This window comes from Suncus etruscus, chromosome 1 (genome assembly GCF_024139225.1).
Source record: "Suncus etruscus isolate mSunEtr1 chromosome 1, mSunEtr1.pri.cur, whole genome shotgun sequence".
NCBI lineage: Eukaryota > Metazoa > Chordata > Mammalia > Eulipotyphla > Soricidae > Suncus > Suncus etruscus.
This window is the reverse complement of record NC_064848.1, coordinates 207,377,340-207,388,525: the sequence shown is the minus strand read 5'-3', so window position 1 is coordinate 207,388,525 and position 11,186 is coordinate 207,377,340. Positions and strand designations below refer to the sequence as shown.

General features: G+C 63.6%; 2 protein-coding genes across 4 annotated transcripts; one reads left to right on the top strand and one right to left on the bottom strand.

Moving 5' to 3' along the window:
• The first annotated feature begins 29 nt into the window (after positions 1 to 29).
• On the top strand, positions 30 to 5,537 carry FAAP100 (FA core complex associated protein 100). The gene is given in 11 exon segments (XM_049768731.1): positions 30 to 39; positions 530 to 805; positions 939 to 1,536; positions 1,610 to 2,451; positions 2,540 to 2,678; positions 3,068 to 3,863; positions 3,866 to 4,069; positions 4,318 to 4,378; positions 4,484 to 4,614; positions 5,186 to 5,266; positions 5,347 to 5,537. Coding segments are annotated over 11 exon segments (3,267 nt in total). The 3' UTR covers positions 5,476 to 5,537.
• Positions 5,538 to 6,046: 509 nt separating this feature from the next.
• On the bottom strand, positions 6,047 to 10,308 carry FSCN2 (fascin actin-bundling protein 2, retinal). Of its 3 annotated transcripts, none has more exons than XM_049776316.1 (5): positions 8,902 to 10,308; positions 7,003 to 7,159; positions 6,694 to 6,815; positions 6,403 to 6,570; positions 6,047 to 6,321 (listed from the first exon to the last, which is right to left on the bottom strand). In XM_049776316.1, exons 1-5 carry the CDS (start codon positions 9,725 to 9,727, stop codon positions 6,116 to 6,118), a joined length of 1,479 nt encoding a protein of 492 aa, XP_049632273.1. In that variant the 5' UTR covers positions 9,728 to 10,308; the 3' UTR covers positions 6,047 to 6,115. The 3 variants fall into 3 exon arrangements, with proteins under 3 accessions (XP_049632273.1, XP_049632254.1, XP_049632262.1); XM_049776297.1 differs by having other exon boundaries at positions 6,403 to 6,815; positions 8,902 to 9,828; positions 9,961 to 10,308; XM_049776305.1 differs by having other exon boundaries at positions 6,403 to 6,815; positions 8,902 to 9,817; positions 9,961 to 10,308.
• Between the last annotated feature and the right edge of the window lie 878 nt (positions 10,309 to 11,186).

The window sequence follows — 11,186 nt, the reverse complement described above, 5'->3', positions numbered from 1 at the left end:
TCACAGGCCAGAGAAGTAGGAGGTTAGCGATGTGCCCAGGTATCCCCTGGTGTCTTACACACACACCTTACACACACACACACACACACACACCCGGTGTCCCCTGGTTTCTTACACACACACACCCGGTGTCCCCTGGTTTCTTACACACACACACACCCGGTGTCCCCTGGTTTCTAGCACAGCCATTCCACCGGACCTAATAGTGCAGCCACTGTGGCCCATTTCCTGCTATGTGCTGGGACGACCTGCAGGTGGCGACCATGGGACGACGTGGGGACCCCCACGGAGCCAATGTGCCCAGGCTTGTCCAGCTTCTCACTGGCTGCCCTCTGCTGGGGACAGATCCGAGCTCCAGCTGGCGCCCTCATCTCCAGCTCAGCCTCCCACTGTGTCAGGGTGTCCTGCAGGGACCGCCGCGTCTGAGGAGCTTGTCTTTGTCATTGGGAACCCTGCCTGCATCTGCTCCGCAGTAGGGATCTCCCCCAAGACTCCACAGCCCCTCACCCTGAGTCCCGATTGGGCTCAGGGAAGAGACTGCAGGCCTTGGGCAGCGAGGGCCAGGCTAGGCCAGTGCGACTGAGGGAGCACTGTGGGCAGAGGTCCTATCCCAGGAGTGGTGCTGCTGAGACCAGGCCTGCGGAGTTGCCGCTGGGCGCTCGTGACGACCTGATCAGGCCAGTGTCTGGACTGTGCTGCGGCGCCCAGCCAGCGCCAGTTCCCCGGAGGAGCCTGAACCTGCCCGGCCGCCGCCGCCGCCGCTGTCAGCGGGACTCCACGTTCAGCTGCCGTGGAGAGGGGCCGGGTGGGTGGGGAGCTCGCCCCGAGCCCGCTCTGCTCGGTTCGAAGACCCGGGACCCCCACGAGCCCTCCTCGGGCCAGGCACCCGCGCAGCCAATGAGCTGCCGGCTACGCCCCGTCCGCGTCCTGGGCCCGAGGCCGCCCCGCCCCGCCCCGCTTTCCCGCCCGTTCCATGGCGGCGCCCGCGCCCCGCCGCTCCCCGGCCGGGCCCCGCGTTTGCCCTCTGGCCGAGCTGGGCTGCCCGCTCGGGGGGCTGGCGCCGGGCCGGGCGCGCGTGCTGGGCGCCGGGGCGCGGGTCTTCGCCTCCACCGGCGGCCGGTTTGTCCACGTGTATGACCGGGAGGGGCAGCTTCTGAGTGTGAGCCGCGGGCCGGGCAGGCAGTGCGGGGTCGGGGTCGGGGTCGGGGGCCTGGGCGGGCTCGGGGGCCTTTGCGGCGGTCTCGACCACACGCGCCGCCCGCCATCCCGCCAGGCCGCGTTCGAGTTCCCCGCGCCCGTCCGGCATCTGCAGCTGCTGCCCGGCCCCGCGGCGCTCCTGGTCCTCGGCGCCCGCAGCGGCCTCTACCGCGTGTCGCTGGAGCCCGCGAGCAGGTGCGACCTGGGGCGGGACGGGGCAGCCCCGAGAGGCCCGCTGCCTGCAGCGTGGCCGGTCCGGGCATCAGAGCAGCGGCCCATGAGAGAGCACGGTGCCCACACCGGGAGACGCAGGGTCCTAGGTCTCTGGCGCCTGGCCGGGTTGGGGCCCCGGGTTAGGAACGAGCCTGACGCTCCCCCGACCCACCCACCCCGTGTCCTGGACCTGCTGCAGGAGTCCTGGGAAGGACGTGGCCTGCGGGCATGGAGTCGACTGCGAGCCGCCCCTGCGAAGGACCCCAGTGGGGCCAGACGCGTGCATCCTCCCGGACCCCGCACTCTGCGCCTTTGCGGTGTGTGGAGAACTGTTGGTCACCCTGGCACTGGGCCCCACCCGCTGGAAGGTGCGGCGCACACTGTGCCCAGCGCCTGGGGAGGAAGTGCCTCCAGCCCCCATCGGAGAGGTGGACCTGCCTGTGAAAGTGCCCCCAGCCGGGAGCCCAACGCAGCCCCCGGCGCCCCAGCACCTCCCCGTGCTGTGCCACGTGGCACCCACGGGGCTGGACCCGACCCTGCCTGGGCTGCTGTTCGGAACCGATGCCTGCATCCTCCGGTCCCCCCTGCTCCTGTGCGGCCTCCCTAGCGGTCAGCTGTGTGCTGTCCTCCTGGACGCCCTGGCCACCTCCCACGGCACCCCCAGTGACCCACATGCCCTTGTCAGAACCATCCACCACCTGCAAGAGCCAGTGGTGTTTGTCGGGGCCTTGAGCACGGATCCCCCGGCCGAGGGCCTGGTTGACACGCCCTCCAACTGCCTGGTGGCCCTGGGTTGTCGTGGCCGGCTGCTGACAGTCAGGGCCGGCAGGGATGAGGCCGGAAGCCCAGTGCTGGAGCTGCGGGAGCACCAGGTCCCGGGTCCCGTGCTGTGCGCTGCCTGTGACAGGGGCCACCGCCTGTTCCTCAGTACCCCCTCAGGCTTCTGTGTGGTGAGCCTATCCGAGCAGGGTGACATCTGCCCCATCAGCACGGGCCTCTGCAGACTGGCCGCCCTTGATGTGTCCACCAGCGCCCCTGGAGGTACAGCTGCCTCTGACTCACCCCCAGGCCTCCCCGCCTTGCCCTGCTCCCCTGCCCACCTCACCCCTTTCCTGTGCTCTGTCCTCAGAGAGCCCCGAACTCTTGGCTCTGTCTGCCCGAGGCCGCCTACTGGCCTGTGACCTGGGCCTGATCAATCAGTCACTCCCCAAGGGAGGCACCCAGCACATCCCGGACCTGTTGGCCCAGATCACCACTACCTCAGAGAAGTAAGTGCCGGCTGGGGCTGGCAAGGGGGCCAGACGGAGGTACAGTCGGGCCCAGCATGGTTAGGAGCAACCCAGAGGCAGGGGCTAGAGACAGCAGATGAGGCGTAAGCTATCTGCTCTTCTCCAAGGACCCTGCCTGCACCTGAAGAGGGTCTGTGGCCTGGAACCCCTGACTAGCACTGGCCAGGAGCACTGGGGGTCCCAGGTGGGGAGCACAGGCAAGGCATACAGGTGTCCCCCATGTCCCTGCTGAGAGGGCTAGAGAGGGTGTCAGTGCAGGAGGGAGGGTCTGTGGGGATAGGATCTGTGTGTTGGGGTTTAGCATGTTGGGGTCTCTTGGGGTTCATACATGTTGAGCATCTGCCCCACGGTGCTCTCGTCCTCCACAGAGTGGCGTCCCTGCAGAACCAGGCCGAGCAGCAGAACCAGGCTCTGCAGAGCCTGAACGAGGCCCTGGCTGTAACCCATGCATTGCTGCGTGGTCAGAAGGGCCCAGAGCCCGTGTCCTGCTGCATTTACGCTGCCTGGACACGCCTGTCATCGGGGGATGCGCTGCTGGCCTGTTGCGAGCTGGGCGTGCAGCCCGGCTTTAACCTGGGCCAGGGCTGGGCACTGTGCGTGCGCCTGCTGCCGGTCACACGTGCCGACACAGACACCCCTGACACCGCCACCACATTCACGGTGCCCTTGGGCCCGCTCGGACCAGGCGCTCAGCGCTTCGTGAGGCTGCCGCTGAATTGTGCTGAGGCCGGCGCCCCGCAGCTGCCCGTGCTGGTGTCCTGCCAGCTCTTCTACAGTCTGTGGGACAGCGTAGGGGATGTCCTGGACTCCAGGGCCCTGCCCCAGCACGAGGGAGCAAGCCTGCCCCTGGCCTGGATCGAGCTGGACCTACTCCATGCCCTGCGCTTCCCCCACTCACCTGGCCCCACCCCGTGTGGGGTCCCCCGCGACCCCATAGACATCTTCCTGGAGGCTCAGTGCAGGTCGGGCAGTGAGCAGAGGGTCCCGCTCCTGCCCCCCACTCCCACAGCGGTCGCTGTCACCGTGTCTGTGCAGCTGCTCCAGGCTACCCTGGCCAGTCATCACTCGGGTGCGTTGCAGAGTGGCGGGGGGCAGAGAGGGGTCCAGGCCTCCCCTCACTCAGGCCCGCGTCCCCTGCAGACCTGCCCCTGGGCCCCGCCACTCTACGGTGGCTCCTGTCTGGGAACTTAGACGCCGAGAAGGCCCCAGCCCTGCCCCGTCTCCATGGAGTGGCCCCAGACGGGACCGATGTGCACCTCTCTGTGCGTGAGGCAAGTCGGGGAACTCTGGAAAGACTGCCTATGGGATCAGAAGATACCAAAGGCACATCAGACAGGGGGTCTCCCAGGCGCACCTGGGACAGGGTCTGGGCACCCTAGCCAGCTTCATCTTTCTGCCTTTTGTCTTCCTTGAATTTTGGAGGTCTCAATACCCACCATCTCAGAGACCCCCAGCTAGGTCAGCGTTGAAACATCAGGGTGGGCTCACTGCACTCCTAAATTTTCTCTCCCCTAACCTGGCCCCCCCCAACAATGCTCACTCTACCCCCTGATTTCATGCCCTTCCAGTCCCTTTGTTTCCTTCCCTTTTTGCTTGTCTTCTGGGGCATGTATCCCAGACCACCCCTCTCTGCTCAGGGGACTGTGTGAGGTGCTGGGGATATGACCTGAGCCTGGCATGTGAGGCGTCCCCCACCTCTCTTTGGGCCCCCTCGACAGTGGGGGGTTGGGACTCTAGAAACCTGCCCCTCCTCCCAGCCCTGTGCTGAGTCCTGAGCCTGTGAGACCCCGGCCCACAGGTGTGTGTCTCCGATGCGACCCCAGATGGGCCCTTGCAAGCTGTGGAGATCCAGGTGGAGAGCCCTGTGCTGGGCGTCCTGAGTGCGGCCCACCGTGCCATTACCCGGCGTGTGCAAGTGAGCTGGGGCGCTGGCGGGAGGTTGACTGGGCAGGGTTGAGACCTGGGGCTGGGCCTGCACTGCCAAATCAGGCTGGGCCCCCATGCTGGTACCACTGGGTAGGTATACCCACCCCATGGCCCGGGCCCTGTACATTGGGCTCTGTCCCCTGCTCCAGTCAATGCTGTGGAAATGCTGGTGCTATGTCTTTCCTGCTGAGGCCAGCCTTACGTCCCAACACCCCATGGCCCCACGCAGCCCTCACAGGCCCCGGCATGTGATTCCTCAGGACCTGGGGAGGTGCAGAGTCTGGGAGACAAAGTCCCGAGTGTTGAGGCCTTGCATTGGGTGGTGCTGGCAAGGACCCCGCGGCCACCCCTTTTGTTCCTCTGGCCCTGCTGATGTGTCATATGGCGCTATTTGGGGACCAAGGCTCCCACGAGTCTGAGAATGGTGCTCACAGCCTGTGACGGGATGGGGTACAGCGGGCACCTCTGTCCTTGGGCTTCAGGCCCTCAATGCTCGAGTACCTCAGGGCCATCAGGCAGGCAGGCAGGACAGGCTAACCCGCTTCTGCCCATGTCCCTAGGCCCTGACCCTGGAGCCAGCCTCGAGCCACGCCCCAGACTTCTGCCTGCATCACCTCCAGGTCCTCCAGGTTGGCCGTGAGGTAAGACCCTGTCCCCATTGCTGCTCTGGGGGGTGTCTCGGCCCATGACCCCAATGAAGCCCTCTCTCTACCCCTTGCAGGCACTGCTGCGAGAGATTCGGGCACTGAGGGAGCAGCTAAGGCTGGGAGAGGAGGAGTCCCCCCATGTGGCTCGGCACCTCCTCCATACTTTCCAAAACCTTCGTGCATCTGGCCCACCACTGCTGTGAGCCAACCAGGCAGGTGGCCCTGAGCACCAACACACCTAGGAGTGTCCTGGATTCTGCCTCCACCTTCCTCACTCTTCCAGTCCTGGTCTGGACGCCCCTATTCTGCAATCCAGCCTAGACACCCCAGTCCTGACTCATATAAATGACTGCATAATTTGTGGTAGTTTTGTTATTTCTTTTTGGGGGTGCACACCCAGATGCGCTCGGAAGTTACTCCTGGCTCAGCTCAGAATTACATCCGGCAGGCGTGGGGGACCATATAGGATGCCAAGGATCAAGCCCGAATCAACCAGTGCAAGGCAAATACTCTCCCCACTGTGTGCTGTCACTCCAGCCCTTGGTGTCCATTCTTTTTTTTTGGTGGGGGGGAGGTCACACCCAGGGGTTGAGCGCTCCTGGCTCAACGCTCAGAAATCACTCCTGGCAAGCTTGGGAAGACCATTTGGGATGCCGGGATTTGAACCACCGTCCTTCTGCATGCAAAGCAAATGCCCTACCTCCATGCTATCTCTCCGGCCCGCTGGTGTCCATTCTAACTCCCAGGGTCAGCCTCATTTATGGGGGCGCATGCTCAGCCCAGTGTCCGCTGTATTTATTGGGTTCCAGGCTCAGCCTCCCAAGTGGCTGCATTTAAGAAGGTTTAGAACTCCCAGAGCGCAAGGCCGGTGGGTGTGTCTCCATCCGCCCGCAGCAGCCCCGAGGCACCCCCACGCAGGTACTTGCCACTGGGGGTGCGGATGGCCAGGCGGCGGCGGGCCCGGAACTCCAGCACAAAGTCCTCAGGGCCAGCCCCATCGCCGCGCACACGCCCGTGGCTGCCCGTCCGCCAGAAGCCGCCATCGGGGCCTGGCCAGGAAAGTCAGTGCAGGGTCAACACGGGTGGGTGGCTCCTCCCGGCCCCCCAATCCCCAGCCCCGCAACCCCCACCTCGAATGTGGTAGGCGCCATCGCTAAAGCTGAGCCTGAAAGCATCGAAGGCCGAGCGGTTGGTGTCCAGGTGCGCTGAACCTCGTCGCTGCCGCACGAAACCGTCGGGGCCACGCAGGACCAGCAGCGGTCGGTTGATGAGCTTCAGCGTGAAATGCTCGTCCTGGCCTGGGGGACCCCCGCGGCTCGGCTCAGCCTCAGGGCTCCTGCTCTGCTGCCCTGCCCTGCCCTGCTCTGCCCTGCCCTGCCCAGGGCCGCTGGGTGCCCTCCCATCAGCAGGCCAGGCCTCACCCAAAAAGTCGCTGCAGGCCGCCAGCTGCCCATTCTTCTTCATGCTCACGTAGCGCCCGTTGCTGGCCTTGAGCGCCACGCGGCGGCCTCTCCACTCTAGCTCGAACATGGTGTTGGCCGAGCTGCAGGGAGACAGGGCCCCTCAGCCCTGTCCCCCAGGAACCCCTCAACACTGACCCCAGACCCAGTCTCCAGCTGTCCACAGAGGCCAAGATGGCCACGTGGGTGCTAGTGAGGGGAGGGCGAAGGCAGCACACTCACATACTCACATGCACTCAAGTGACTCACACATCGTACACGCACACTCACACCTGGGTGGCCGTGGCCTGGATGCCACCATGGGTGACCAGGGCCCAGAAGCCCCCGGTGCTGGCATAGAAGGTGCATCTGGGCGCATCCTGGTCCATCTGCATCAGGAACGTCTCGTGGTCCAGCTCCTCATCTTGGTTGGCCGAGACGTTCACCCCTGAGAAGGAAGACACAGGGAACCTGCCAGCTGGGGCCAGTCCTGCCCAGTGGCCCGAGTCAGTATCTGGGAGGAGGCAGGTCTGTGCCTTGAGGCTTATCTCAAGGTGTGGATGTAGGGCACAGCCGGTCCTGGGGTTCCTCTCAGGGATGTTGAGTACATGGGGTTGACCCAGGTAGAATTCTTTGGGTTTTGCTTGTTTGGGGGCCACACACAGCTGTTCTTTGGGCTTACTCAGGAATCACTCCTGGCAGTGTTTAGTGGATCCTATGAGATGCAGGAAATTGAACCCAGGTTGGCCATGTACAAGGCCACACACCCCACTGTGTTATTGCACTGTCCTCCTCCCCCCATAGGAATTGTGCATTTTCTCTAAGTTTCTCTGCAGTTGTGATATGTTTCATGGTGCTGAGTCTCTGTGCCTGCATGACTAAAACTTTCCCAGAAAAACAGGGTCATGAGTGGAAGTTTCAGGATCCAGGGCCAGAGACAATACGGGGTGAAACACTGGCCCTGCACATGGGTGACTCCGGTCCTGTCTCCAGCACCACGAGGGTGACTCTCATCCCCCCAGCACTGACTACCAGGAAGGATCCTTAGCACCGAGCCTGGAGTAACACTGACTCCACACACACACACACACACACACACACACACACACACACACACACACACACACACACACACACACACAAAAAGCCTTTGGTCCAAACACCAGAAAGATCAAGGACGAGTGTGCACATGGCAGGGCCTGGTTCAGTCCCTGAGCACGCCCCAGGTGTGGCCTGAGAACCGTAAGGGGCTAAGAGAAACAGTGCAACGAGTGAGGTGCTTGTGTGCACCAGCAGTGCCAGAGCCCATGAGCACTGCCTTGACCGCCCCTTCATCGCATCACCTGCATCTCCATCACTTCCGTCTCCGGCATCTCCACTCTCTCCTGTCTCTGTCATCCCCTACTATACCCTCTTTCCATTTTTTTTTTTTTTTTTTTTGGTTTTTGGGCCACACCCGGCGTTGCTCAGGGGTTACTCCTGGCTGTCTGCTCAGAAATAGCTCCTGGCAGGCACGGGGGACCCTATGGGACACCGGGATTCGAACCAACCACCTTTGGTCCTGGATCGGCTGCTTGCAAGGCAAACGCTGCTGTGCTATCTCTCCGGGCCCACCCTCTTTCCATTTCTGTCTCATCCCCTCTACCTCTCCATCTCCATCAACTCCATCTGTCACTTCCTCTACTCTATCTCCCTCATTGCACACTCCATTCCCTCCTCTGCCCTCTCCACTTTATCCACCTTCACTTCCAACCCCATCACTTCTTTTTTTGTTTTATTTTTTTTTGGTTTTTGGGTCACACCCGGCAGCATTCAGAGGTTCCTCCTGGCTCTATGCTCAGAAATAGCCCCCGGCAGACTCGGGGGACCATATGAGATGCCGGGGGTTCGAACCACCATCCTTCTGCATGCAAGGCAAATGCTTTACCTCCGTGCTATCTCTCCGGCCCCCATCCCCATCGCTTGTACCAACTCACCTCCACACCTCACCTGCACCTTCGTCCCCGTCACCTCCCCCATCCTGGCCCTCATTCCTGTAGCTTCCACCACCCTCACTTCTGTCTCATCCCCCTACCATCCCTGCCTCTAGCACTCGTCTCCGTCTCATGTCCCCTCCCACGGTGCCGTCGTTCCTGAGTCCAGGAGGGGCCCGGACAGCACAGGGAAGGGCTGGGCGGGAGGGGGGCCCACCTTGCCTCACAGACACGTAGCGGTGGTTGGCGGCCAGCAGCACGACCTGGGGGTGGCTCTCCTCCAGGTCGAACAGCTCGTCCTTGCCGGGCCGGGTGTTGCGGCCAGCCTGGAGCGTGCCGGTGGGCCCCACTGGGGCCAGGAAGCGGCCGTCGCTCGCCCTGAAGGCCAGCCTGCCGGCCTGGAGCTGCAGCGTGTAGTGGGCACGCGCCTCGGGCTCCCGCACCAGGCAGCCATCGCTGCGCAGAAAGCGGCTGTCGCAGGCCTGGAGACGGTACTGGCGGCTGTGGAAGCTGAGGGTCACCAGTGCGTCCACGCCCCAAGGCGTGATGCTGTCGGTCGCCAGCGCATCCTCCTGCTCGCACAGGTGCGCATAGCGCTGCCGGGCCACACTGCGCAGGTGGACCTGCGGGTGCACGGCCAGGTGCACCGTCCACAGCTCGGCCGGTGACACTGCGGTGGCGAAGCAGGACAGCTGGTCCTCGGTGCCGCCGAAGAAGCGGCCGTGCGGCTCCGACTGCAGTGCCCAGCGCCCGTCGGGCTGCGGCCGCACCAGGAAGCGGCAGTCGGGGCCCGGCCGCTCGTCCTCGCAGGCCACACGCCCGTCCTCGGCAGCCGACAGATAGCGGCCCAGGTAGCAGCTGCGCAGCAGCACGGCGGGGCCTTGCCCGGGGCCCGGCTCCAGCGCCCACGTCTGCTTCCTCTTGAGGCTGGGCGCCGCCGCGTTCACCTTGAAGCCGAAGCTCTCAGCCGTAAGGTAGTGGTCGGCGGCATTGAGAAGCCCGAACTGGACTCGCAGCACCTGGTGCAGCCCGTTGCCCGGCATCCTCCGCGCTTCACTTGTGGCCCCCGTGGCCCCCCGGTCCCGCCGGGGTCATGGACTCACCGCCCACTCACTAGGCCCCGCGATCTGCGTCTGACGAAGGCCTGGACGGGTCAGTGTAACTGGCCCGGCCCCGGTTTGGGATTCAGTCTCCCTCAAAGGCTGTGGCTGCCGCCCCCAGCCCAACCTCTCTGCGTCCCCCTACATCCTCCGGGGTGCCCCTTGGGGCCGCTCACCTCTTGGCCTCTGCCCCGCGCTTCCCTGATGTGGCCAAAGGGCCCGTGGAAAAGTCGCTGGCGGTCGCTATCCGGTGGCCGTCCCTCCCCACTGGCCGGATCCAGTTTCTGCCTTCTTCCTACTGCCAGGAGCCCGCCAGGCCCTCCCCGCGCTGGTACTGGGCCCCAGCGTCCCCCTGGGCAGTTGGGGCGGGGGCCAGTGTGGGAGGGGGCCGAGGCCCAGGCCGGGGTAAGCACACCTGCGGGTGGGTCAGGCTGGGCTGTCCCCGTCACGCTTCTGAGGGGCCAGGGGGGCAGGAGGGGCCTCAAATGCAGTCCTGACCAGCGGGAACCAGCAGGGGGGTCTCAGACCTGGGGAGGACTAGGCCGGAATTGTGCCCACCTGGCTGGGAAACACGCAGGGGGATGGCAGCCTCCGTACTTCAGACCTGTCCATCACCGCACTTGCTGCTGGACCTTCGAGCCAAAGCCTGAAACCCGAGCTAAGCACGCTGGGCTGCGGCCAGTCTGGTGTCGTTTCCCATCACCGTGTGACCCTCAACCTCCCTGGGAACCAGCCCTGGACCTCCATCTCCTATCCTGGGGGCCCCATCCATCAGGCAGCCACCAGCCAGTCCCTGCCCAGAGCTGGGAAGATGGTGCCAACAGGGGAACTGGCAGCCCTGCAGCAGCCCTGCAGCGTGGGGAGGTGACATGGGACAACACCAGGAAACTCTCCTGGTCTGGGGGCTTCTGTGGCAGGCACAGTGTAGGCATTTGGGCACAGGGTCTCATCAGCACTGCTGGTACAGGTGGTCCCAAGAGCCCATGTGGGAGGAGATCTCTGGGCAGGTGCCTGTCACCACGGACACAGGGCTGGAACTGGACAGGTGCCCATGTGTGAGCCTGAGTGACTGTGCATGCCATGAGTTTGTGTTACATGTGTGTGCCCACGTGTCTGTGCATGCATGGGAGCCTGCTACATGTGTATGTTTGTGAGTCTGTTAGATGCATACACGTGTGACAGTGCATGTACTGTTACGTGTGTGCATATGTGAACCCATCACACAAGTGTCTGTGTATCTATGCCCTTTATACATGTGTGTGATTTGCTACATGTGTCAAAGTGTGTGCACAAATGAATCTTGTTACATGGGTGCCCATATGTGTTTATGTGAGCCTGTGTTACACAGGGCTTTACATGTGTGGCCATTTGAATCTCTTACATGTATATTCAACTATACATG